This window comes from Talaromyces rugulosus, chromosome VI (genome assembly GCF_013368755.1).
Source record: "Talaromyces rugulosus chromosome VI, complete sequence".
Taxonomy (NCBI): domain Eukaryota; kingdom Fungi; phylum Ascomycota; class Eurotiomycetes; order Eurotiales; family Trichocomaceae; genus Talaromyces; species Talaromyces rugulosus.
Genome location: NC_049566.1, coordinates 2,655,167 through 2,681,475, shown reverse-complemented (window position 1 = coordinate 2,681,475; position 26,309 = coordinate 2,655,167). Strand labels below are relative to the sequence as shown.

At 50.4% G+C, this 26,309-nt stretch overlaps 10 protein-coding genes across 10 annotated transcripts; 6 read left to right on the top strand and 4 right to left on the bottom strand.

Annotated features, from left to right (window-relative positions):
• Positions 1 to 1,362: 1,362 nt before the first annotated feature.
• Positions 1,363 to 5,553, bottom strand: TRUGW13939_11298 (uncharacterized protein; the record flags this gene model as incomplete). The annotated part of the gene is made up of 8 exons (XM_035494406.1): positions 1,363 to 1,913; positions 1,969 to 3,480; positions 3,533 to 3,650; positions 3,713 to 3,839; positions 4,033 to 4,085; positions 4,493 to 4,606; positions 4,671 to 5,330; positions 5,389 to 5,553. Coding segments are annotated over 8 exons (3,300 nt in total), but the record flags the coding sequence as incomplete, so codon positions are not given.
• A 404-nt stretch (positions 5,554 to 5,957) lies between these two features.
• Positions 5,958 to 7,980, top strand: TRUGW13939_11297 (uncharacterized protein; the record flags this gene model as incomplete). Its single annotated transcript, XM_035494405.1, has 4 exons — positions 5,958 to 5,980; positions 6,043 to 6,078; positions 6,151 to 6,391; positions 6,619 to 7,980. The coding sequence occupies 4 exons, from the start codon at positions 5,958 to 5,960 to the stop codon at positions 7,978 to 7,980; spliced, it is 1,662 nt and encodes a 553-aa protein (XP_035350298.1).
• A 1,163-nt stretch (positions 7,981 to 9,143) lies between these two features.
• On the top strand, positions 9,144 to 10,455 carry TRUGW13939_11296 (uncharacterized protein; the record flags this gene model as incomplete). The annotated part of the gene is made up of 4 exons (XM_035494404.1): positions 9,144 to 9,159; positions 9,217 to 9,330; positions 9,407 to 9,479; positions 9,549 to 10,455. The coding sequence occupies 4 exons, from the start codon at positions 9,144 to 9,146 to the stop codon at positions 10,453 to 10,455; spliced, it is 1,110 nt and encodes a 369-aa protein (XP_035350297.1).
• A 214-nt stretch (positions 10,456 to 10,669) lies between these two features.
• On the bottom strand, positions 10,670 to 11,491 carry TRUGW13939_11295 (uncharacterized protein; the record flags this gene model as incomplete). Its single annotated transcript, XM_035494403.1, has 3 exons — positions 10,670 to 10,876; positions 10,942 to 11,277; positions 11,339 to 11,491. The coding sequence occupies 3 exons, from the start codon at positions 11,489 to 11,491 to the stop codon at positions 10,670 to 10,672; spliced, it is 696 nt and encodes a 231-aa protein (XP_035350296.1).
• Positions 11,492 to 12,450: 959 nt separating this feature from the next.
• Positions 12,451 to 13,185, top strand: TRUGW13939_11294 (uncharacterized protein; the record flags this gene model as incomplete). Its single annotated transcript, XM_035494402.1, has 5 exons — positions 12,451 to 12,456; positions 12,527 to 12,537; positions 12,631 to 12,876; positions 12,942 to 12,990; positions 13,039 to 13,185. 5 exons carry the CDS (start codon positions 12,451 to 12,453, stop codon positions 13,183 to 13,185), a joined length of 459 nt encoding a protein of 152 aa, XP_035350295.1.
• A 648-nt stretch (positions 13,186 to 13,833) lies between these two features.
• On the top strand, positions 13,834 to 14,524 carry TRUGW13939_11293 (uncharacterized protein; the record flags this gene model as incomplete). The annotated part of the gene is made up of 3 exons (XM_035494401.1): positions 13,834 to 14,101; positions 14,164 to 14,357; positions 14,435 to 14,524. The coding sequence occupies 3 exons, from the start codon at positions 13,834 to 13,836 to the stop codon at positions 14,522 to 14,524; spliced, it is 552 nt and encodes a 183-aa protein (XP_035350294.1).
• Positions 14,525 to 15,609: 1,085 nt separating this feature from the next.
• Positions 15,610 to 17,663, top strand: TRUGW13939_11292 (uncharacterized protein; the record flags this gene model as incomplete). Its single annotated transcript, XM_035494400.1, has 7 exons — positions 15,610 to 15,620; positions 15,703 to 15,875; positions 16,042 to 16,127; positions 16,191 to 16,233; positions 16,294 to 16,610; positions 16,672 to 16,909; positions 16,972 to 17,663. The coding sequence occupies 7 exons, from the start codon at positions 15,610 to 15,612 to the stop codon at positions 17,661 to 17,663; spliced, it is 1,560 nt and encodes a 519-aa protein (XP_035350293.1).
• A 462-nt stretch (positions 17,664 to 18,125) lies between these two features.
• Positions 18,126 to 20,047, bottom strand: TRUGW13939_11291 (uncharacterized protein; the record flags this gene model as incomplete). Its single annotated transcript, XM_035494399.1, has 5 exons — positions 18,126 to 19,425; positions 19,488 to 19,648; positions 19,715 to 19,721; positions 19,777 to 19,834; positions 19,900 to 20,047. 5 exons carry the CDS (start codon positions 20,045 to 20,047, stop codon positions 18,126 to 18,128), a joined length of 1,674 nt encoding a protein of 557 aa, XP_035350292.1.
• A 1,021-nt stretch (positions 20,048 to 21,068) lies between these two features.
• On the bottom strand, positions 21,069 to 22,993 carry TRUGW13939_11290 (uncharacterized protein; the record flags this gene model as incomplete). Its single annotated transcript, XM_035494398.1, has 5 exons — positions 21,069 to 21,299; positions 21,351 to 21,427; positions 21,497 to 21,842; positions 21,898 to 22,370; positions 22,441 to 22,993. 5 exons carry the CDS (start codon positions 22,991 to 22,993, stop codon positions 21,069 to 21,071), a joined length of 1,680 nt encoding a protein of 559 aa, XP_035350291.1.
• Positions 22,994 to 24,091: 1,098 nt separating this feature from the next.
• Positions 24,092 to 26,308, top strand: TRUGW13939_11289 (uncharacterized protein; the record flags this gene model as incomplete). The annotated part of the gene is made up of 8 exons (XM_035494397.1): positions 24,092 to 24,229; positions 24,288 to 24,799; positions 24,867 to 24,918; positions 24,980 to 25,390; positions 25,441 to 25,582; positions 25,634 to 25,756; positions 25,810 to 25,974; positions 26,031 to 26,308. The coding sequence occupies 8 exons, from the start codon at positions 24,092 to 24,094 to the stop codon at positions 26,306 to 26,308; spliced, it is 1,821 nt and encodes a 606-aa protein (XP_035350290.1).
• Between the last annotated feature and the right edge of the window lies 1 nt (position 26,309).

The following is a 26,309-nucleotide window of genomic DNA, read 5'->3' as shown; positions in this document are numbered from 1 at the left end:
CAGCGTTGAGGCGATGAACGAGACGAGCGATGCTGACTTGGTGAGGTCTAGAAGAGGAAGAGGAAGAGGAAAAGAAAGAGAGATCGAGGCGGAGGCAGGAGCCGGGCAGATCGGGCGAGGAAGGGGCAGGCCCGAGCACTACTATAGTACTAGCAAGCGGATGGTGGCATGTAACCATCAGCAGAGTGAAGGTGCTGGGGCGGAATCAGCAACGCTATAACCATTAAGTGAGTATGAGCTAACAGGATAACACCGACGACGCCTTTGTTTCTATATACAGGTCTAATTCTTACGTAGGACTACCTACAGTGTACCCAGACTCATGCTGGCGCACGGCGGGGGGATTGTTTCTTTGTACATGTATGTACATACTCAGTACGACTCCATGGTTGCATACTGCATGCTGCATATTTGCTCCGTGGATTAGCCGCGTCCTGTCGCGTATTATCCTCCCTATGATTATTGTATGCGCACAATCTCGCATTCTCCAGAAAACAACACAATAATGTCCAGAGTCATCGAAATTACGTCGAGGAAACAAAAAAAGCAAACAAAACCCAACAGGGGCTTTTGTCACATCGTGGGGCCGCCAAGCCTCTGGGCACGTATCTGATTGGCCGCGCTCTGAAACGCCGTGGGGCCCTCGTGCCCACCCACTATGCACACTGATTGGCTGCCCGCCATGTACTGCAATGCCGCGCCGAAAAGGAATCCAGGCACGGCAATGCTGACTGGAACCATTGAAATATAGCTGTATGTTGTACGAAGCATGCGTATTCTGCTGAGGCTGGGCTAAGCGGAGATGACTGGGCTGAGAGGGCTGGGAATTCCCAGTCAGCAGAGTGTAGCACTGTAGACTGTCAATCAGGCCAGCTGCGCGCGTCCCTGGCGTTTAGCTTGAATTCAATCCATAAATTAATTAGACTCCATACCGAGTCCTCGGTTCCAGTTTATGATCTCGCTTCCACGGAATAATAGGCTAATAGTAGCGCATATTATCAACCTCAAACAAAGGTGGAAATTAAGCACTGTGTTTCCGAAACCGCCGTGGCTGGACGCCTCCCCCTTGGTGCTAATAAGTGATCGACTAAAACAAAGTTTTGCTGAAACAGCTCGAAATTATTGGGTGCTTATCTGCGCTATCCTTGTTTAGGGTTAGCGCTATCGGGGTGCGATATCCGCCGTGGCTTGACCTGACGCCGCCACAGCGCCACACATTCTTTCTCTATAGACTGTACGGTGTATAAAAATATAGTATTCATTTTGTTCATCCAGAAACTCCACAATGCTGTATAAATCACATAATACATATCTAGTCAATCCAAATGGGAATGGCTGAAAGAAGAAGGGGAAAAAAAAGAATTAAACATCCACAGTCCTACAGCTGCCCGCCTCACAAACAAGCAAGAAATCTTTGCCCGCTTTCAAATCGCGGTACAGCACGTTTCGTCCCTTGATCCAGCTGTCACCACGAGCATCCACCACCGCGATCGTCGCCGTGGACGTGGACGCTGCCAGACCAACCTCTGCTCGTGTCCGCCGGATGACCGCGTCTTTTGTTGTTTGATCTGCTGCTGCAACGACGCCAGTGATATTTCGAATCCCCATTTCCAACCCGACGATCACATCTAGCAAATTCACAAACAGAAACGGGTGCTGCATCATCTCCACCGAAAACGTGTTGCACGTCTGCCGCGCAAGAGTCTTGTAACTGTCATCTTCCAACAGCGCTGATAGCCGGATTAGATTTCGCGCAATCGCTCCGTTGACCGAGGGCATGGCCGAGTCGGTTCCGCCCTTGAGTCGCAGGAGTGGTCCTGGGACCCCCTCGATGGGCGTGGACGAGGTTGTGTAGTACCCAGCTGTTGTATTGGGCTCTGGTCCGGGGGCAAGGAAATTTTCATTAAGGTGTTCTTGGACTGGTTAGCAGGAGTCTTAGTCTTGGGTAGTCGTAGTCTGAATACATACTTTGTAGTTTCTCTGCAAACTGCAGATGGCTGTCGTCAAACGTCGCTTCGTACAGCGCAATCAGTCCGCTCGTCAGGTACGCATAGTCATCAGCGAAGCCAGGCGTATTCCCCCGGCTCCCATCACGATAGATACGCCAGAGCTGCCCGGTTGAAGATTCAAAAAGACTCTGCTGAATAAACGCCGCCGCCCGTTGCGCCGAATCTCGGCATTGCTGGGCCTTAGCCTGGTCAATCTCGTCGAGCAAGACACTGGCCTTTGCGAGCGCGCCAATGGCCAGCCCGTTCCATGCCACTATAATCTTATCGTCCAGATCAGGCTGGACTCGCGTTTTCTCTCGGTACTCTCGCAGCTTCTGCTTCCCCGATTTAATGGTCTTGATGACCTCCTCGTCGCTCAGTCCAAACTCCTTGGCGAGCTTGCTCGGCGTCACCTGGATTGACAGGACGTTTTGATCAATCAACTCGTCATGCGGGTCGTTCTCAGGCGCAATGTTGCCATCCGACAACACCCCCCAATGCCGAGCGCATACCCCAGCATCTCGCGCTCCCAGCACCTGCTTAAACTCCTTCAATGTCCACACGTAAAAGGCCCCTTCGCGCTTCTCCGTGTCGTTGGGCGTAGGCAAGCTGTCGGCATCTTCGGACGAATGGAACCCGCCGCCAGGAGCCTGGATTCGGCTGCTTGTCAAGTAACTAACAATATCGTAAACTGCACCGAGGAGTTCCGGCTCGTGTGTCACGCGGAACGCATCCACATATGCTTCGAGAAGCTGGGCCTGGTCGTAGAGCATTTTTTCAAAGTGAGGAAGCAACCACTCAGAAGTGACGCTATACCGCGCGAATCCGTTTCCAATGTGGTCTCGAATGCCACCGCGCGCAATTTTGAGAAGTGTCGTCACCGCCATCGTCGTTGCTCTGGCACATTCATCCTGTCCGACGATATCCGTCACTGTGCTCGGATACATGCCCAAGCGAAGGAGGAAGCTAAGATTTGCCGCCGTGGGAAACTTGGGTGCGCGCCCGAATCCGCCATTCACGGGATCATATCGAGACGCGAAATGCTGGAACGCTTCCTCGAGAAGCTCAACTTCCAAGTCCTCGGCGCCCTTGCCCTCTGGCTGCGCGTGCGTTCCCTCCTCTGCAAACTCGCGTAGCTGTCTTGTAATCTCCTTGGCACTGTCAAGACACCTGGCTTGCTGTGTCTGCCACACATCGCGAAGCTTTTCCAGTATATCGACGAAGCCAATGGACCCGTCGGGTCCAAACTGAGTCGGCGAGCTGGACTGTGGGCCTGGCCAGTACGTGCCGCCAAACACAGGCTCAAGGTCAGGGGTCAGAAACACGTTCAGCGGCCAGCCGCCCGATCCCGTGGTCGCTTGCACGTAGTTCATGTAAACATCATCGATGTCTGGCCGTTCTTCTCTGTCGACCTTGATGGGAATAAAGGACTCGTTGAGAATATTCGCAACCTCGGGAGACATGAAGGATTCCTTTTCCATGACATGGCACCCTGCGCAACCTCGTTAGTCTGGAGTATTAAAAGCGAACGGTAAGCCACTGACAATGACAAGCCGAGTAGCCGATACTGACAAAGATGAGCTGGTTGTGTTTCTTTGCCAGGGCAATCGATTTCGAATCCCAGAGCTGCCAAGCAACTGGGTTGTGCATGTGTCCGCGGACCTACATCACTACCGTTAATGCAGATGTTCCTGATATGGAATCAACAGGGGGGACCGTCTTACATATGGCGATTGGCTTTCGTGGAGGCGATTCACCAGCTTCGGCCGCGACTCGGCGGCGCCGGGTTCTTCCTGACGAGTACGAGACTTGTCGGCCATGCTGGGCGTCGTCAAACTCGCGATTGTGCTGCTATGGCAAGAAGGAAAGCCTGTTCGATTGGGAAAATGGCGCACTCTAGATGTCGAGGTCGGCGCCGATGATGTATAAGCCCCAATTATGGAGGGGTAACTATCTACCGGTCCCCGCCGAACGCCTGGACGATGATGTAAACGCTTTGTATAATGTACAGCAAGTGCGCTGCCGCTTCTCCTCATGCGCAGACCTTGTCCGTCGAGTATTCAAACTTCGGTGAACGCGCCTGCTGAAACACTCGATCTAGTCGTAGTCAACATGTGGTTGTTTAGCCAGCCTGGTGGACTGACTGGGGGCTTTGGACTTCGGGATCGCGTGCCGGATCGTGCTTGGCCGGGAACGACGAGACTCCAGCGGCTGCAAACGGTCTTCAGCTTGGGGAGTCACGTGATCGCATGTATAGATAATTATCCACAAGAACATGATAACAGTATCTACTCGTAGAAAAATGATCGATTGCTTCTTTTTAAAGTGCTCATCAGTATGTAGTCCGTGACATCTCTCGACCATCCTCATTCGTCCTCGCCCATCAGCTCAGCCAGCTCGCGTTCCTCTTCCTCAGTGAGCAGCGACTCCTCCTTGGGATGCTCTTCTTGTGGCTTCGTGTTCTGTGCCTCTTCCTTGGCTTTCTGTACGTCTGCTGGACGCACGCTCCATTGTCGAATGGTGGCGTCGATACTGACGCTGACCACCGTGCTGCCGATCAGAACAAGGCCCGTCACTTCTTCAAAATGGCCGGAATATGTATGGAAAAGCTTCCCGGTCTGTTTTTATATTAGATTAGAGATCAGAATAACGAGAGCAATTAAAACCAAGGCTGATACGCACCGCTTTGTTCCACACCCGTATCTCCTCGTCGCGGCATGCTGTAACCACCCAGCCGCCCTGGTCATACACCACCACATCTCGCACAAAGTCAGGATGCTCGAGAGCCAAATTAGGCTTCCATCCGCTGTCGCGTGTGAGACATTTGGCAAACTTATCGGCCGACGCAGTCCAGATATCGCCGTCTTCGTCAAAGAATACTTTATATACACTAGTGTCGTGAGCTATAAGTGCATTTCCAGCGTTGGCAGTATCAGATGTTATCGAGAACTGTCTGATTTCTCGGTCACTTCCCGCGGAGAATATCTCAATCTGTGACGAGCCCTCCTGAATGGAGACGGGGTCGATGCGGATGTCCTGGATCCCCCTCAAATGGTCTTTGAAAACGTGCAGCTTCTCGCCACTTTTGATGTCAAAGACAATTAATTTCGAGTCGGCTCCGCCTGAAATCAAAACGTCCTGGCCATTGACTCGGACGCTCGTCACAGCTTTTACAAAGTCTGAGTGGCCTTCGTATTTTTGACGCTGCTGCCTGGACTGGACATCCCAGCTCCAGACTGATTTGTCCCAGCACCCCGCGAAGAGCAGTTTGCCATCAGGGCTGAAAGCAACGCTCGTCAAAGGAGCGGTCGGTCCCCTGTAGAGGGCCAAAGTTTCACCAGTCTAGAGCCGATCGATTAGAAAATTCTCGTTGTTGCAGACCGACAAATTGCGTACCTACTTCCAAGGCAACTTTTCTTATTGAGCCTGCACTCTCGGCGACATACACCGATCCCGGGCTAAATGGGTCTTCTGAAATAGCTAATATTTTGCTCTGGAGCCTGATAGGCTTGCCATCTTCGTTTTTTGACTTGGCAGCCCTGCGATTAGTTTCCTCTATAGAGGCTCTGCGAGTCGGTTAGTGATGAGTGCGTTGGCTAAGAAAATATATATTTATATATATTTGTAGAGATGGCACCAACGTAGTTTGAAAGAAGTCTTCTTTATTCGACAAATGGGCCATTATGCTGGCTATTTCCCAAACAAACAGAAAAAAGAATGCACTAGTGAAATGCGAGTTGCATGAAGAGTCGAGACTAATGGTTGCTAACTTCTAAGCTATCGGAGGCTGCTCTTTGGGTGTTTGCCCCCCGCCGTACACGCTCATTTTCAAGCCACAAACAGCTCGTGCGTCACACGTTCCCTCCAACCCTTCAACACCTCTTTCCCAACAGCTTTCTCTCTCTCGCCTTCACTTCCTTCTCTCTCTCTCTCTGTTCAGCCAAGCGCCTGTGCGCGCAACCTGCAATCATGGACATGAACCACCTGATCGGGTCAGTTTCAAAAATTGAGTTGAATGCGTCCTCCTGCGTTTCGAGCTAACAAACTGCTATAGCCAGCGGTTCAACCTCATCTCCAAAAGCGATATTCGGTACGAAAGTCTACTTGAAAAAAAAAAAATTATATTGGTGATGTTTCTTCTTTGTTACTGATTTGGTTCTAGGTATGTCGGTACGCTACACGAAATCAACCCCGAAGCTTCGACGATCGCTCTCGAAAATGTCATGTCCCACGGCACAGAAGGGCGTCGAGGCAACCCTAGCGAAGAACTCCCTGCATCCACAAGTGTCTACGAATACATTGTCTTCCGGGGCAGTGATGTGAAGGATATCAGCGTCGCCGAGGAGAAAAACGAGCCAGAACCCCAGCGCCCGCAAGTTCCAGATGACCCTGCCATTCTCGGAGTGAGTCCTATCTGCCTACAGTCGAGCCCTTGTGCGTGTGTGCGTGTGTTGGTAGTCTGAGGATGAACTATTTCGGATGTAAACACAGACCTGTTCTGAAAGCGCAAAACCGTGCGGAGATTTTCCGTTGCCTTCCTTCTGATCTGACTACCCATACCCATACAACAAACACATTGTGGCACTGCTCGCTTGAAGCTATTGAAGGAAACTAATGAAGATGACCCTAGAGCATGTCTCGCCCTGGCCCACCTCCTGGTGCCCAAGCCCCGCCGCCTCAGCAGCAGCAGCAGCCACCGCAAGGCCCCCCAGGTGGTCGACCTGGTCCCCCTCCCGGTTATCCTCAACAACCTCCGTTCCAAGGTTATGGTTACCCTCCATATGGTGGTCAACAGCGGTTTGGTCCACCTGGCTACGGGCCTCCTGGTCCTGGCTTCCCCCCCTACGGCGCTCCTCCGGGATGGTTTCCTCCCCCCGGCCACGGCTTTCCTCATGGGTCTCCTGGCCAATTTCCTCCTAACCAAGGCCCTATTGGTCCTCCAGGTCAACAGCGCCCTGGTCCTCCTACCGGCCCTCCAGCATCCGCACCGAAACCTACATCCGAACTTCCAGTTGGAGACAAAGTATCTCAGCCCGCCAGCAAGAGTGCGACGCCAGTTCCTCCTGCACAGAACGGCCCAACCCCCCCGGTCGAATCGAAACCTTCGGTTTTCGAGGCTACCCAGGGAGCTGTAACAGCTAAAGCCCCAGCTCCTCAAACGCCATCAAAGGTCCCACCTACTGGTCCAAAGAATGACCGGGTCGTGCCAGCTATCCCAATTGCCAATGTCAAACCTGCTGTCCCACTCACCACTGCTCAGAAGGGTGCCGTGGCGGCGTCTCAAAACGCAGCTCAGGCAGCTATCACGGATGCCACTCGTGCGGCTACTGCTGCCGTTGCCGCAGCAATGGCAAAGCTGCCCCAGCCAAATGCTCAGAACAAGGGACCAAACGATGCAGGAGTCGATGCTATTTCGAAGAAATTCAACGATTTTAAGCCATACGATAACAATCGTGTCCCCCGAGGAGCACACCAAGGGCCACGAGGTGGACGTGGTGGCCAACGTGGTGGCCAGGTTACAAACAAGAAGATCGAAGTTCCGGATACGGATTTCGATTTTGAATCTTCCAACGCCAAGTTCAACAAGCAAGACCTTGTGAAAGAAGCCATTGCTACTGGGTCCCCTGTGATTGAAGAGGAGAAGGACCTTGGTGAAAGCGCAGACACGGCATCTATACACTCGTCTTCTACTCCAATTGCCTACAACAAATCGTCGTCATTCTTTGACAACATTTCAAGTGAGACGCGTGACCGGGAGGAGGCCATCAGTCGTCCTCGCGAGCGTCGTGGCGAGGAGGAGAAGAAGAACATCGAGACATTTGGCCAAGGCAGCGTTGATGGCTACCGTGGCGGTTACCGTGGTCGTGGCAGAGGGCGTGGGTACGGACGAGGCCGAGGATACAGTCGCGGATACGGAAACAATCGAGGACGAGGCGGTTTCCGAGGCGGACGCGGCGCTGCACAATCAACCGGCGTTCCTACGCAAATTTAGATGGGCCGGTTGTCTCCTTTGTGTTGACGTGGTCCGAGTGCTTCGCAACGTTGGCTGTAAAATCTGGACATGATCTTTTTTCCCCGGGGAGGTTAGGGTACTTGGTTATTTCTTCTTTCTGGGCTATCTCAAAATGGTATCCTGCATGCACAGACGGCGGTCTATCCTTTCTCCTTTTTTCTTTTCCTTCCTATTCTTTTTTTTTCTTGTGTCTCCTCTCTCATCTTATGGTACTTGGGCGTTTAGCTTTGACCGGTTTCACGTTCAAGCCATGGCTGTGTTCCATTGTTTTGTGATTTTTCTTAGTTTATTGTTATTCATTTTTCCATCGGCGCAATTGAAACCAAACCCAGGGAGCTGTGTGTGTGTGGGCATGAAAAAAATCTAACGAGAACGCTTTTCTCTGATGAAGCGATATCCGCAAACTGTTTTGTTCCTTATTTTTATGTTGTTTTTTGTCTTTTCTTTGCGCGTGTCATGCATGCTTCTTCTGCACTGGACGATCTGTGGGCATTGGCGAAGGGCAGTTTATGTATCATACAAAATTACAACGAACGAGTCTTTAGACTGTCACCTTACTTCAGTATTAGTAGTATAGTATTATTAGGAGAAGCTCTCCGCAGCGGGCAGTGAGTGGGTCGCCGCCCAAACGGGAAAGGCGGGCAAACGCTGGGCCGCGGTTCAACGTCGGTCTTCACGAGAAGGAGAGAGAGACCAGACTCAACTCACCTAACCAAGTTACTTCTTAACGCCTTCTTCCTGGCCGGGTTTGATTAATTGATTCCCTGCATTCCTTTCCGACACGCTGCTACTGGCTGGCAGTTGAAATCCTTGCGCGCGGGTCCGGTTCCTCTTCTCTGTATCAAACAATCAAAGCCCCGTTTTGTCGCGTGCAAATCAATCAAATCAGTTCGTTCTAGCCGAGCCGAGCAGATCAACAATCATCATTGATTATTACCTCCTCCCTTTGAATCAGCATCGCATTCTGCAATCAATTCTTTTACTTCTTCTCGAGCGCCTGAATTGGTTATTTTATTGATTCACGTTTTATCGTTTTATCGTTTCCTCCTGCGGCAGCGGCTACAGAAACTCGGCCGGGCGTGCGTGGGGCGACGCCCCCCCAGAAAGCTGAAGCTCATGCAGGCTTACCTCGGGTCACAATAATGTCGGACTCTGTCGGTTCGTCTCTCTTTTTTTCTGTAGGAGTGTAAAGTAGAAGCTAATTCGCTTACACAGATCGAGTCTTCGTCCATGCCCTCAATACCGTCAAGAAGATACCGAGGACGGGCACTGCCCGGCCGCCGACGGCGGACAGACTCAGACTATATGGATTATACAAGCAGAGCATGGGTGAGTTTGTTCGTCCTTTTGTATTATTTCGTTTTGAGGGAGTATCCTGGCTAACGGTACTTTTTTTTTTGAACAGAGGGCGATGTGGAGGGGATAATGGATCGACCGATGGGGGAGGCTGCGGATGTGCAAGCAGAGCGAGAGAAGTGGTGAGCTATTATGATTTATGGTTTTATTTACAGAGTCAAATGAGACTAACGATTGCTTTGTGTATGTAGGGACGCATGGTACTCCCAACGCGGCATCACGCGCACCGAAGCCAAACGGCGCTACATCACAACACTCGTCGATACAATGCATCGGTACGCATCGCAAACGGAAGAAGCGCGCGAGCTGGTAGCAGAATTGGAATTCGTCTGGGATCAGATCAAATACAGCACCTCGTCCTCGTCCTCGTCCAGTCCCATGCAGGCGATGGGACTGCCCCCGACGGCAGAGGTCTCCTCGGCGCCGCCGCCGCAGCCGAGGCGGTATGGAAGTATAGACGGGCGCATGAGCCGGTCGCCGCCGGTGATGGCGGAAGAAGACCCGGATGAGGATTTGGCAATATACAGAAGGAGACTGGGCGATTCGAGGCTGCGGGTGCTGAGCCCGGTCAGTCAGTCGGATGTTCAGAATTCAAATATACTTGAGGAGGAGGATGACGATGATGATGATGATGACGAAGAGTTCCAAGAAGCCCGAGACGGGGCTTCATCAGAGGAAACTACGTCGCAGGAGCGCAACCAACGACCGGCAGCAGCCAAATCAAGACGAAGACGAGCATCCACACCCGGCGACAGAGGAGGAGGCGGCGGTTCAGCCCATAATGATTGGAGACGGCGCGTCGAGCAGGCCTTGACGACCATGACCACAGAGCTCGCGGCTCTGCGTGAGCAAATCGAGTCGCGGCCAATCTACAGCCGGCGGAAATCGAGTCTGTGGTCGTGGCTCAAGTGGCTGTTCTGGATCGCCACGCGACAACTCCTCTGGGACTGTGTGGTTTTGGGCGCTGTCTTGGTCTGGATGCGCATCAAGGGTGACCGCAGGCTCGAGCAGAAAGTGCGAGCAGGTGTGGTGTCTTTGACGAGGCAGTTGATGAGCCTGAGGCTTCCACGACGGCTGCCCAGTTTATCTCTGCCATGATTTTATTTTTCCCCTACGCTTTCATGTATATTCTTTTCTTTTCTTTGTCTGGTGAGTGCTATTTGGATAATTAAACTGGGGCATACACGGAGTCAATATATTTGCCAATTTACGTCCTCTACTTTGTTTTAAGAATACCATAAAATAACCCATCAATTGATTTACATATCAACATATATATGTATATATATAACAATATACCCCTATTTACTGTCTACGCCTTGGCAAACCTCTTCTTGGTGCGGGTAGCCACAAAGTCCTCATCGTAGATGGAAGTGACACTCTCATGCTGAGCAGTCGCTTCGATCCAGCGCTTTGTCTTGGGCACTTTTTCCAGCAGCTGAGGGATTTTGGTCGAGATCAGGGCATACTCGGGCTTTGCCCAGGAGTTGAGACGCACAAGGAACGAGCCGGTGAGGACCTGGAATACTTTTAGTTCTCTCTCTTTTTCTTGTATATTTAGATATGTTAAAAGAACAAGCTTACCTCGACGAGCGTCAGCTTCTCGCTACCGTCAAAGAAAGGCCCCTTCCCATCCTCGAGCAGCGGCTCAATCTCCTTGGCCAGATTGTCCACCAGCGCAACGGCAGCCTCCTCGCGCTCTTCAGCGCTGGCAGCGCGGACTCCGGCAAACACGTGGCTGAAGACCTTGCTGAAGAATGTATCGACAAAGAAATCGACACGCGCGCGGTACAGGGCATTGTCGACGGGCCCGGATGGCGGGAACAGGTGTGACGGGTGGGCGTCGGCTAGGAAGCGCGCCACAATGCCGGATTCGATGATGATATTGCCGTTGTACGAGAGGGCGGGGACCAGGCCGCGCTGGAGGTCCAGTTAGTTTTTGCTTTAAAAAAATATATATATATATATATAAAAAACGTACCGGGTTGATTTCAAGATACCACGGCTCCCGCGGGGTGTCCAGGTCAATCACAACCTCCTCATACGGCAGGCCGAGCTCCTTGAGCGCAATATAGCCGCGGTGAGCCCAGGGGCAGGTCGGGTTAGTGTAGAAGATGATCTTGGGGGAAGCCATTGTGAATGTTCTTATTGTTTTCAGAAATGGTGGTGTTATTCTTGTTGTTGGTGGTATAGAAGAGAAAGCAGCTCTGCGCAGGGCGGGGCAGACACCGCTATATATCGTCGAGCGCAGCATGCAAAACGGCCGTGAGATGACGAATCAAGCATTATTAAGTCATGGGTGTTTGCGTCCATGGCTTAGTCTGGCGAATTAGTTTTGAGTAAGTTGAAATAGTGGTCGACGCTGAGTAATTGTAAAAGGATCGAGTCGGGATTCGCATGGCCCGAAGCCGAGCGCTTCTAAATCTGGACCAGTTGACATTGATGGAATGCCCCAGGCCGCCCAGGTCAATGTTGGATATGCCGGCAGTTGATACATACACTATCAATTGATGTCTGCTACGAGAAACTGGCTACACATACTAGATATACTACATATATTGTGTGCCACAGGAGAGCCACCTAGTGCCTGAGCAATAGCCTAGCGCACATTTGCTAGACATCTCTCTACCAGACAGTCCGTCGATTCCGAAGCACGACAAATATAAATACATATATCTATATTATCAACATACAAGGCAGCAAACAAAAGCAAGAAACAAGCTGAGCCGATACGCACGTGATGAGGGGCGGCGTCTCCCCCCACCAGGCGGCGCGGGCTCAAGGCAACAAACAAGCCAACTCGCCCCTCCTACATTGCACTACGTACTTATCATCTCTGCATACTACTCACCCACCTCGCCCTTTCTGAGCCTTCCTGCGTCCTGCTCGAAAGCCCACCCTCCCCGTATGTCTATTCATCATCCTCATCCTCATCCTCACCACCCCACCCTCACTCCTCCTCGAGCAGCCTGCGTCGCCACCCCGGTCGCACCCACTGCGTCTCCGCATCTGCATCTGCCTGCGCTGACCACACCAGTTCTCTCGTCCGTCCCGTATTTTTCTAGATCGAATCGCCATCCATAACCCGCCATCATGTCTGTATGTATTGCCGGTCTTTTTTTATATGTCTCTTGAAAGGACGCTGGCTAATCAATGAGCCATATTACAGTTGGCCTCTGGGTACGCTCGCCTCACACACACACACTCTCTCTCTCACACACACACACGCATAATAGCAATTGACCAGACCATGTCGAGCTGACACTTTCCCAGTGTCTCCGTTGAAGATGAATGCATCACCGCCTTCAACGAATTCCGTCTGAGCCGCGGCAAAGTCAAGTTTGTCATCTACAAGATCACCGACGACAAGAAGCGCGTCGTCGTCGAAGAGTCCTCGGGGGACAAGGACTGGGAAGTCTTCCGAAGCAAGCTCGCCGACGCCAAGGATGCCGCTGGCAACCCGGCTCCCCGATTTGCCGTTTACGACGTCGAGTATGAGATTCCCGGCGAGGGCATTAGGTATGGCATGATGACTTGTAGGACTCGATTGCCGCCGGAACATATTGATTGACCGTGTCGTCTAGGAACAAAATCATCTTTATCTCCTGGGTGCCAGAGAGCACACCCACTCGCGTAAGTTGGCCCTACCCTTTCTCGGACAGCTTGTACTGACCCCTCCAGTTATCCATGCTTTACGCCAGCACCCGCGAAGTCCTGAAGAACGCAGTGAACGTGGTCAGCTCCATCCACGCAGACAGCCCAGCCGACATTGAGTGGAAGGTTGTTCTCGCCGATGCCAGCAAGGGCCAGGGCAAGACCATCAGCTAAAAGAATGGCGCCGGCTGGTTCGGGGCGAAATGTGCGCAGGCGGGAGGACAAGTCGATGGACGTAATGCAATGTGCTTGAGCATGCATTGAGGCTCCACGTCACGAACAAATACAAAACACTCAAAACACACACAAAAAACAAAACGTACGTCACTGTAGCGAGCCGTGACTCCTGTTTATACTGGCAAACACCCTCGTAGGTAGTTTTTCTCGTGCGGGCTTTTCCTAATTAGGGACCAAGACTCATTGACTCGTTGACTCGTTCAAGCCATGTTCAATCAATCAAGCATAGAATATAATAAATCGCTGTAGTGGAATGTATAAAATACCGTACATACCGACCAATACAGTATCAAGTCACGGCAAAGATTCGGGTCCGACCGAGCGGGCCGCGCACCTGGGCCAATGAGCGCGGAGCAAAAGGCGCCCGTCAGACTTCGACCTCAAACCAGCTTCAACCGCCAGCGACCTCAACTCAACCACGTCCGTCCCTCCTGGCCGACCCTCTCTACTCCACCACGCGCCCTCGACCTCGACTTTTTTCTGCTCTCTCTGTTGTCCGATCGACTATCGGTTCGGCTCTGTCGCATTTCGGCCGCCTGTCGCCTCAATTCCCTTTTTTTTTTCTTCCTCAACTTCTCACCCACAATGTCTCTTCGCTACGCCTCGCAGGCCGTCAGCGGCGCTGCTGTCCGGTCGTCCGCCGCTCCCATGGCCCGATTCGCTGCCCCTGCTGCTGCTGTTGCCCAGCAGACTCGTCTCTCGTCCGGCCACGCCATTGCCAATCCCACACTCGCCGGCATCGAGAAGCGCTGGGAGGACTTGCCGCCGCAGGAACAGGCCGACTTGTGGATGCAGCTCCGGGATCGTATGAAGGTGAACTGGCACGAGCTGACCCTTCAGGAGAAGAAGGCCGGTATGTTTTGCTTCTTGTTGCTCTTTGTGTTGCTCCCGTCACTCACGGTGTATATTATACAGCCTACTGGATCGCATTCGGAGCCCACGGTCCCCGCAAGGAAACCCCCAAGGGCGAGGGCTGGAAGATCTTCTCCAAGGTCACCCAGCTGGTCGCTGCTTCGGTCGCCATCTTCTACTCTACTCGTTTCTTTGCCGGCTCTCCTCCTCGCACAATGACCAAGGAATGGCAAGAGGCTAGCAATGAATATGCCCTGGTTCGTTCCCTTTTATATATATATATATATATCTATCTATATCTATATAGAGATATGTGCTAACAATGCTGCTACAGAGAGAGAAGATGGACCCCATCACCGGTATCAGCAGTGAGGGTTACCAGGGCGAGGGTTTCGTGCAGAGCGCCCCCGAAAAGACTCAATAAATTATCCACTAGACTGGACCCTGGACAGGAGAATTGGCGGGGCTTTCTCTCGGTCTGCAAACTGTTGTATATCCTCGGCACCGTGGCTTGTGGCCTCGTTCCCTCGCTCTTCTCCCTTGGAAACTGATCAAAACATGTACTGTCTACTGTGCTATAATCAATCCATTTCCTTTGTTTTAGACTGTTGAGTAATATTGAATAAGATGGCTAAGAAGCAAGTAAATTGATTGTGGTACACATATCAATTGATCAATTGATGCAGTAAAGCTACCACGTGCAGGCGTTGTTGTACATGTTATATGCGTCTGGTATTGCCGCTGTCATTAGTTAATGTTGCAATTGATTTGATATGATTTTGTTGTGTCAATCAATTGAAGCAATTATTCTAGGTTTTTAAAAAGTCAACCTTTGAATCTGGCATTAATTGAACTTCAAATGTTGCATCAAGGATACGTACTTGTGTAGTATACATATCCGGAACCCTCGGCTATATGTGCCGCATTCAACATTCAATGGTTAAATGTTCCATGCAATTAACATCAATTGGTAATATAATAGTTGACAGCTACTCATAATATGCTGACAATCCACACCAAACATTTTTTGAATCAATTGATTATTATTATCCTATATGTAACGATGAGAAGAACACGTTGTACGGGAAACGCAGGATCCCGACGTGGCCTCATTGGCTGCCGGAGCTTTTAGCTTAGTTCGTTTATGAGCTCCGAGAGCAGAGTTTTCCGGGTGCCTCCATTGCCGCGGTCAGGCGGTGGTGACGCAGCCAAAATCAAGCATACAGTAAATAAATACAAACATGATATTAAACACAAAAAAATACATACAAAAATCAAAAAATCAAAAATAACCCCATGGGCCGTCTGCAACAAAGCCATACTCGTCCCTCGGGTGCAGTCGGGTCACGGGATCCGGAACAACGTCGCGCCGCGAGTGGACACGGTCAGCGGGCGACGGGCGCTGCAAGACTCTCTCTCCCTTCTCTTCCAACACCTCTGGCAAAGCTGCCAACCTCGCATCTCTACTCTCCTCCCCCCGTATCCTCTCGCTCTTAAACACCCATCATAATGTTCAAGAGGTGCGTCCCCGAGTCAATTGAGCTCACTTCCCCCCTCCCTGCGCCGTCCAGTCACTGACCATTGCTCGTTCTTCGTTCACAGCGGCCTCGCCCGGACCTTCGGGAGGGCTGCCTTTGCCCGACCGACCCCTGTGGCCCGTCGCGCTTTCGAGCCTCTCCGATCCAATGCTCTCCCTGCCCTGACTGCCAGGTACGCCAGCACCGATGCTGGCCTCGTTGGAAAGATTCACCAGGTTATCGGTGCCGTTGTCGACGGTACGTGGCTACAATCCTTGTTTTTTTCCCGGCCGGCTTGGCACCAATATGGGATCGTCCGCAATGGAACGAAAAAATCTTTTTCCCGCGCCCAACACCACCGAAAAACACCCTCTCGTGCATCTCAATGGCTTTGTCGGTCCCTGTTGCTGATAGTGAACTATAGTCAAGTTCGACTCCGAGTCTCTTCCCCCCATTCTCAACGCTCTTGAGACCCAAAACAACGGCCAGAAGCTTGTGCTCGAGGTTGCTGTAAGTATTATTCAAAGCTCTTCGATATCTTTTTGATTGTCTTGGTGACTAACAATCATGCAGCAACACTTGGGAGAGAATGTTGTCCGCACAATTGCTATGGACGGTACGTTGTCGTGCGACGCGTCTCAATTCACGCTTTTCCCACTGACTTGACCTGCTATAGGTACCGAGGGTCTTACCCGTGGTGCTTCTGCCCACGACACTGGTTCCCCCATCACGATCCCCGTCGGTCCCGAGACCCTCGGTCGTATCATGAACGTCACCGGTGACCCCATCGACGAGCGTGGTCCCATCAAGACCTCCAAGCGCGCTGCTATCCACACCGAGCCCCCTTCGTTTGCTGAGCAATCCACCTCTGCCGAAGTCCTCGTTACTGGTATCAAGGTCGTCGACTTGCTTGCCCCCTACGCCCGTGGTGGTAAGATTGGTCTCTTCGGTGGTGCCGGTGTCGGAAAGACCGTGTTCATCCAGGAGTTGATTGTACGTTGCTACCTCTTAACGCCTTGAAATTGAGCTGGAATGCTAACATGAAAAACCCCAGAACAACATTGCCAAGGCCCACGGTGGTTACTCTGTGTTCACTGGTGTCGGAGAGCGTACTCGTGAGGGTAACGATCTGTACCACGAAATGCAGGAGACTGGTGTCATCCAACTGGATGGCGAGTCCAAGGTCGCTCTGGTCTTCGGTCAGATGAACGAGCCCCCGGGTGCCCGTGCCCGTGTCGCCCTGACTGGTCTTACCATCGCCGAGTACTTCCGTGACGAGGAGGGACAGGATGGTACGTTAACACACGAAAACTACATTACAAGAAGAAGAAAAAAAAATGCTGACAAGTCCTAGTGCTGCTCTTCATTGACAACATTTTCCGTTTCACCCAGGCCGGTTCTGAGGTGTCTGCCCTTTTGGGTCGTATTCCTTCTGCCGTCGGTTACCAACCTACTCTTGCCGTCGATATGGGTATCATGCAGGAACGTATTACCACCACCCAGAAGGGTTCCATCACCTCCGTCCAGGCCGTCTACGTGCCCGCTGACGATTTGACTGATCCTGCCCCTGCCACCACCTTTGCTCACTTGGACGCCACCACTGTGTTGTCTCGTGGTATCTCTGAGTTGGGTATCTACCCTGCCGTCGATCCTCTCGACTCCAAGTCGCGTATGCTGGACCCCCGTGTTGTCGGTGAGGACCACTACAACACCGCCTCGCGTGTGCAACAGATGCTCCAGGAGTACAAGTCTCTCCAGGATATCATTGCCATTCTTGGTATGGACGAGTTGTCCGAGGCCGACAAGCTTACTGTCGAGCGTGCCCGTAAGCTGCAGCGTTTCCTCAGCCAGCCTTTCACCGTCGCCCAGGTCTTCACTGGTATCGAGGGTAGGCTGGTCGACCTGAAGGACACCATCCGCAGCTTCAAGGCTATTATCGCTGGTGAGGGTGACGACCTTCCCGAGAACGCTTTCTACATGGTTGGTGACTTTGAGTCTGCCCGTGCCAAGGGTGAGAAGATCTTGGCTGAGCTCGAGAGCTCATAGATGATGTAATATCTGCCACTGCTCCCATTTCTTTGTTATTTGCATTTGTCTCCGCTTTCTTTTAGCGCGTGTGTATATTACCCGTATAAAAGAAAAAGGATCTGAAGTTTCCATGGAATGAATGGAGCTGTGTGTCAGTTGTAAAAATAGACCCCTAGCCGATCTGCCAGGCTAGACAATGCATTTCCTTTGTCATTAACCTCTTTTTTTTTTTTTTTTAAATCTGCGTCCTCTAATAACTGGGATATTCAATTCGTTTACTTATTCAATGTCAACTGTTCATTGTTGTACATATGTATCAATTGATAGTGTCCCGTAATCCATAGATGTTCATTTGTAGAGCATAATCTTATATTATTCCTAATCTATACACATGTATATCAAGCCAACCTCCAACGACCGACAGACAACATTGAACATTTGAAGACATCTTTCACCAACTCCTGCAGACTTGTTCCGTTCTCAAAACAGCCACGATACAAAGGTGCGATAGAACCAATTCGCACCAGCATGCTTCTCCTCATGCTCCGCCTTGCGCGCCAGAAACTCTGCCTCCTCGCGATCCACCGCATCCTTGCCACTCCACAAATCCGCCTCGTGCGGCGCGACAGTTTTGCTCTTGGTCACAATCTTGTACCCAAAGATGAGGATCAGGTATAGTGGAATGCCCAGATAACCCGTGATGAATTTTTTGTAGTTGAAATGAACAGTGAACACGTCGTAGCTCTTGGTCAGGCAGATCAGAATGCAAAAGGCGAGAGCGCAGTACGAGCCGGCTACGCCAAAGGGCGCTTTGTAGGCGAGATCGCTCTCTGGCACGTTTTGCGCTTTGCGGGCCCGGACGAAGTAGATGTGTGTGACCAGAAGGGAAATCCAACTGAGGAGGCCAAACACTGTAACCAAGTCGACAAAGTAGCTGAACACGGTTTTGGAGTCGTTGGTGACGTTCATGTAGGCAATGCATGCAATAGCAGAGCAAAGGCCAAGGGCATACACCGGCACGCCACGACTGTTGGTCCGCGATAAGAATTCTGGTGCTTTGCCCTCCTTTGAAAGACCATAAATCGTCCTGGTGGCAATGTACAGATCCGAGTTGGCCGCCGAGAAGACAAATAACAGGATACAAGCGTTGAGAATGTGTGGAAGAACGTCAATGCCCGCGCTCTCAATGGCAACTACAAAGGGCGACGCCGCAGCCGAGTTGGATTGCTTATTTGCAAAAATCAGATCCGGCGAATCGTACGGCACAAGCGTGCCAACAAGCAGTACACTGAGAATGTAGAAAACGACGATGCGGTAAAACGTCAACTTGATGGCGCGAGGGATCGTCTTGCGCGGGTTTTGCGCCTCGCCCACGGTCACTCCCACCAACTCGGTACCCAGGTAGGCGAATGTGGCAGAGACCATGGTGGCCCAGAACGCGTAGAATCTGCCGGCTGCGCCATCGTCAATGTATGTATTGAATGCGCCGGGATTCTTCCAGTATCTGAACCCTTTTCGGTCATGGGTCGGGCCGCCACCGAGCATCAAGATGAAGGACAGCAGAATCAGTCCCAGGATGACAATGACTTTGAAGGACGAAAGCCAGAACTCAAACTCGCCAAAGAACTGGATCCCAAAGTAGTTGATGCTCACGATCAACACGAGAAATATAGTAATCCAGACACCTGCATTGACTCGCCCGTCGGGATCCCAGAACTTGATCACCAATGCACCAGCAGTTAATTGATTCGGCGTGACGATGATATATTTGAACCAGTATCTATTGAACGCCAAATAATGTTGTAAGCCTCAATGCGCAAAAAGTAGTCCTAGGAAACGTACGTATAGCCCAAAGCAAACCCTAGAGCTGGGTCGCAGAAGCGCACTGCATAACCAGTAAAGCCAGAGGCAAGTGGCAACCAGGAAGCCATCTCCCCTAGACCGCACATGACCATATACACGACCATGCCGACCATGGAATACGAGATCAAAATGGACGCGGGCTATTTAAAAAAAAAAAAAAAGGTCAGAGATAACGTCGGTTCCCGTGGATATAAAGTACCACTTACGCCAGCCCTAACGTTGAAATGTTAGCTATAGGGTGGACGCTTCTTTCATCGGGGTAACTTACTTTTGGAGAGCTGAACCAGTCCCAATGATCAAACCTGTACCAATCGCGCCTCCAATGGCTTTTTACTCGTCAGCTCGATGACTCTGTATTGGACCTTAATAAGAAAGAAAAAAAGGAGTATACCGATCATCGTGATATGACGAGCCTTGAGGGCGCGGTGAAGTTCATGGCCATCAGGCTCAGTGACCATGACACCTTCCTCAGCCGCAATAACATTAGCACTCGACTCATGCTTGCGCTTGAATATGCCGGAATCTTCGAAAGCACCCATCGTAGATGGAGCTAGTGCTAGGGAGAATAGAATCTCTCACGCAAACCCCTGCCACGATCGTGCTTAAGGATGCAGGAGGAAAAAAAATAAGATACGACTGGAGAAGGGCCCGTTTGCAGCGCTCTCCTTAGGTATTTAAATCCATGTAGCGTATGTTGCGGGGTGGGCAAGCGTGACGGACTAACTTGCAAGCCACATGGGCCCATGCCTGGGGGGGCATTGTTATTATCTGGAGCCTGCACGAATCAGCTCTTGAGCGGCGTAAAAAACAGGACAGCCTTGGGCGTCTCGGGAAATACAAATGCGACCATAGCAGGGCGCGGGCCCAACAGCGGAGAGCGCAATTGGCTTGGCGCCAAGGCTGGGTTGTGTCTTGTTCTGGAAGCTACAGCATTTCCGGCCAGTAAAATCGGCGCATACTCATATTACGTACAGGATGATCAGGATCACGACGTGTCTGCCTTGGCGTTTTTGATAAGACTGTTCGTTGATATGGGCCGAGGGAGATAAAGACCTTGGCAAGGGCAGATCCCTTCCGTTGTAGTACCGTAATATTGAAGATAAAAGGCCGTAGGATGCGGTGGTTGAGGTAGAGATATGAATTAAAAATCCTACGTAATATTAAAAAAATCGAGAGAAAACTGTCTTCAATTAGATGAGCGTGGCAGAAGATAAAAGACAAGTCGCTTTCACACGTCTTGGTGTGGACTCTCATGACATTCCGGATTGGGAATGGTGAGAAATACGCGAATACTATTATTGCCCAGGATTGCGACCTAAGACTTGCTTACCTACTTGAAGTTACACAGCTGGACATTTGAGTGGTGGCTATGGTAGTAGAAACACCATGTGGGTGGTCGATTAATAAATTGATATTATGAGTGAGCTCCCCAAGGGACGTCAATATAGAGATAATAGATTTATCATATATACCGGTCCACACTTGATAATTCTATGATAGCATGTCTATCAACACACACTCTCTCTTACCTACACATCTTCAAGCGCTGACATATATCCTTTACACACCCACGCGCTCTGCTCGGATCAACTCCTCCTCAATAGTCTCCCTCACCATCTCCTCGCCCGAACTAGAGTTATCCTTGAAAACATGGTCCATTTGCTCGAGAGTGCGGCCCTTGGTTTCCGGCACGAAGAAAAAAGTCCATATGCCGGAGAGCACACAAAAGACAGCGAAGAACACGTATGCTCCGAATCCAGTGTTTTCGACGAGAGGGGGAGTAATGAGGCCCTGGTATGAAAAGTAAGTATTTGTGTGAGAAGGAAAAAATAAGGTACTCACGATGATAAAGTTGTTGAACCAGTTGGAGCAGGTGGACAGGGCAACACCTTTGGCACGCAGAGAAGATGGGAAGATTTCTGAAAAGAATTTCTGTGGTTAGACTTTTGATAATCTTTTTGTGTTCACTTTTTATAAGATGGACATACCAGCAGGCATAGCCCAAGGGACGGGCCCCCATGAAGCCCCAAAGGCTAGCATGTAAAACAACAGAAACGCAACACTCGCCCAGCCCTGTCCCTGATGTGCGGGCCAATCGTTGCTGTAAAGCCCTACCAGCACGGAAATGATGATGTGAGAGATGGCCATCAAAACGGACCCTCCCAAAAGCAGCGTGCGTCTGCCTAGGCTGTCCATGGTAAACACCGAAGTGCTGACACCGACGAGCTGCATGACGTTGAGAATGCCAGACATGATAAGCTGCATGTTATAGTCAAGACCCATTGTCTCGAAGAGGGTTGGGGAGTAATAGATAAGCGCGTTAATGCCGACAAACTGTAAGAAAGTTAGCCTAAGGGGAAAACAATACCCAAAAAAAGAGGAGTTTTACCTGCTGAAAAAAAGTAATTGCAATACCAATATGCGTCCTGCGTCGGCAACCCGGTCTAAAGCAGTCCATCCAAGAAGCTATTTCTAATTTGAGAGCATTTTTCATACCGCCGCCTTGAATTTTTGGGTGCTTCTCGGCGCTCATCTGTTGATGGAAACGGACTTCGACCTGGATATCAAGAAGCTCTCGGCACACGCGTTTGTCCGTCGCCGGAAGATTTCGCAGCTTGGTGAGACTTTCCAGTGCGTCATCCATGCGGCCTTGCGCAACAAGCCAGCGCGGAGAGAAAGGAAGCATGTACACGCCCCCTACAAGAACAAAGCCTGGGATCATCTGCAGCAAAAAGGGCAAACGCCATGACCATTCGCCAGCCATGTACCGCGTTGCAAATGTTATCCAAAAGGCAATAACAATGCCGAGAACAATACAGAATTCTTCTAGAACGAGAAGAGTTCCACGGCATTCGGGAGGGCCTGGATGGGTCCACTAATCAGAGAAATTCTGGAGAAAAAAAAAGCTATATGTATATAAAACTCCACTTACTGATTTCGGAAATGTACAGTGGCGCAACCATTGACAGCATGCCAATACCCACACCCCCAATGAGTCGTGCTACAGTCAACATCGGATAGTTGATGGCCGCAGTCTGCAAGATGGAGCCAAGGGTAAAGATGGCAACGGCGACTAGGATTGAGTACCGCCGTGATATCTTGTCTGCAATCCATCCTTGATTTAGGGCACCGACCAGGGCGCCCAACTCGATCATGGCCGTCAACAATCCCTTCCAGAAGCCCGCGCCTCCTGAGCCCGCAGCCACACGGGGGAAATCTACCAGGAACTGGTCCATGACCAAGATGACTGACACGACACCTTGGTCATAGCCAAAGATCAAGCCTCCCAGAGTCGAACATGCAGCACACATAAGCACGTACGGATTCTTCAGGAGCCCACGCAAGCCCGGCGGGCCGTATGGCTCGCGTTCAGCAGCAGTCGTTGGAATCGTAGAGTGCTCTGCATGGGTAGCAGACTGGTGTCCCTCCAAGTCCTGCTCGTCGACGGACTTGTCCATTGCAGGTGCGATCGTTGTATCTGCCATTTTTCTCTGATTATGAGGCCTAAGTCCGAATGAACTGTAGGAGTAAATGCAGAAAATGGAGCCATCCAGCTCCAATTTCTATGTCCATCGTCCTCTCTAGGCCGGCTGGGGGAACTGAAGCGGAAAATAGGTTCCGATGGATATATATGCGTTTGTATTTTGGTAGACGCCATCCTACTACAGCCCAATGGGGTGCATAACCTCATTTGTGCTGGTTTCGGCGGGGGAAAAGAGTGGAACGCGGAGAGAATCCGGGGAGAGTAGCGCCACGTGACTCTGTACTAATGACCAGTCACGCATTTGCAAATGCCCTAACTAGATACAGCAATGACTTTCGTGCGCTAGTCAAAAGTCGCTCGCGCATTTGCTATGGCCTGGTTGTGATGTCCAATAACATAGCATGCCGGAGTGGCTCCGATACTGGGATCGAAAGAGGTAAGGCATTCCGGACGGCTATCGACGTCTGTCGGCTTTTGAAAGTAAGCCAGGGCAGTGTTTCGTTCCTTTAGCACGGAGTATCGAACCTATTTAACAAGCACCCAATCTGCTGCAGTCTTGGACTTGATCATTCTTGAATTAGCCCCCTAATAATAATGATGATGATTGATATAGCCGTAACTCGACTGTTTCTGCACCATAGATGACGTAGTGCTAAGGATTCACCGCCCTCCAGGCAACACTCATTCCTATAGACTATCGACGTTGCTAAATAATATGACGAGGATTCGCCCATTCAGATGTTCTAAATTGAGGCTTGAAGATCACTTTCTTTTATAGGTTAGTACTAAGCGAGCCAACCAATGATGTATCAAAACACATACCCACTAACCATATATAGCTAGTATACATATCGGGTTCCCGAAATAGGCAATGTTGACTTCCACCAAGCGCACTATATTGCACTTTTTGGATAGATAGGAGTCAGTTACATGAAAGGATGAGCTCGTAGTTTCACAGTTATTTATGGATATTTATTCAGGGGCCGAAGAAAAAAAAAAGAAAGGGTAGTGCAAAAAGCCAGCATAAATATGGCTTCATGTCCAACTCCATTCACTTTATCAACTTATTAGCCACATCACAATTCGTTTATACTGAGCTATGGCAAGCAAACTCACATTTTCTACGCTCTTCTTGAGCTGTCTTGCTCTTGGACAAACCTGGTCCCCTCCTGAACCAAAAGGGATCGCAGAACTCCAGTCTTCGCATATCAAGGGGGCATCTATATCGTATAAAAAGGTATTTCTACCCTTCCATTTAGACACAAAGAGAGCAGCACTAAGGGTTGACCCGACAGACTGGCATCTGTTCTACACCCGACACAGAAACCTACAGTGGTTACGTTCGTCTCCCTCCGCGCGAAGACGACGCGTTTCCCCATCCGGCCAACCTCTTCTTTTACTACGCCAAATCGAACACTAAACATGACGCGCCGTTGACAATATACCTATCCGGTGGCCCAGGAGCCAGCTCCACGTCTTCCATGACCACTGAGATAGGGCCTTGCAGTGTCAACCCTGATTCAAACAGCACTTCTGCCAATCCGTGGTCATGGACTAGAGAGTCCGACATTCTTTTCATCGACCAGCCTACTCAAACCGGATTCTCGTACGACGTGCTTACCAACGCAACCCTAGACTACAGCACAACCGCAATCACCCCAGCAGACTTTGATAAAGAGGAAATTCCTGCTGTGAATCACACGTTTGCAATCGGTGTATTTGGGTCCCAAGATTCCAATGGAACTGCGAATTCCACAGAAAATGGCGCGAGAACATTGTGGGATTTTATGCAGGTTTGGCTCAATGAGTATGACTTTCTATCAAGTATCTACTTTGCCCCTTTACACCTGCTAACAAATTTCTTCAACGTATAGATTCCCGGAACGCAGAAACGATCAGAACAAGATTCATTTCTGGACCGAATCGGTATGGCCAAATAATTAATCCCAACGTTGAACATGCAGACACACAAAACTAACAGACAAAGTTCGGAGGACGATTCGGACCAGCCTACTCTGCCTACTTCGTCGAACAAAACGAGAAAATTCGAGACGGCCAACGCAAAATCGACCGAGTTTCGTCCCCTTCTGAAATCAAACTCGACACACTGAGTATTCACAACGGGTGCAGTGATATTGTTACTCAAGGGTCATTTTATCCCGAGTTTGCATACAACAACACTTATGGCGTACAAGTGATTACTAAAGAACAATACGAGGAAGTTAAAAATAACTTCACCAAGCCTGGGGGCTGCCTAGAGTTGGCTATGGAGTGCCGAAAACAACAGCAAAAGCATGATCCGTACAACTGGGGCAATAATGCCGAGGTAAATGCCATCTGCATAGCTGCAGATGCATACTGTTATGAGAATGTTCTAGGTGCCTATGCTCTGTCTGGAGTGAGTAATATGAACCAAATAAACCCATGAATATTGCTAATGAACTGCAGCGTGACATTCACGACATGGCCGAGATCCCGACTAGTACCTTCCCACAGCCTTATACTGATGGATTTCTTAACAGAGCTTGGGTCCAAGAGGGTCTGGGTGCTGAGGTGAATTTTACGGCCAACTCGAACGCTGTGTATAATGGTGAGTCAACACCTTGAGCCCATGCGGTTGAACATCAATTGACAACAAAAGCATTTGGGACTACCGGAAATGCCCTTATTAGCAGAGGAAATGCCATGGATGAATTCGCATTCCTTCTCGAGCGAGGCGTCAAAGTTAATCTCATCCACGGAGATCGAGACTATCTCTGCAACTGTAAGTCACAACCCTCTGATCATAAAGGGTTCATCAAGGTTGACCTTGTATAGGGATGGGCGGCGAGAACATCACATTGTCTATCAAGCACAAACAATCTGCAGCATTCATATCGAGCGGATATGAAAACCTCATTACGAACAGTACATACACCGGCGGTGTTGTTCGCCAACATGGAAATTTATCTTTCACAAGAGTATTTGAGGCGGGACACGAAGGTAAAGCCTGCCTGATTCTTTAATTTCCACAGTCAAGTACTGACTTTTTTTTAAAGCGCCGGCCTTCCAACCCGAAACAATGTACCGGATATTCTCACGCATCATAAATAGCAAGGATATCGCAACCGGGGATATTCCTCTGACTGGCGAAAGTGCTATAAGCTATCGAACTAGAGGGCCGCACTCTAGCTTTCACATCAAAAATAAGCTTACAGATCTGTCACAGCCTTTATGCTATACTTTGGACATGGACACGACTTGCACAGCTGATCAAAGTGCTGCCCTACTCAACGGAACGGCGATTATGGAAGATTTTATCGTCCAATGGCCTTAGT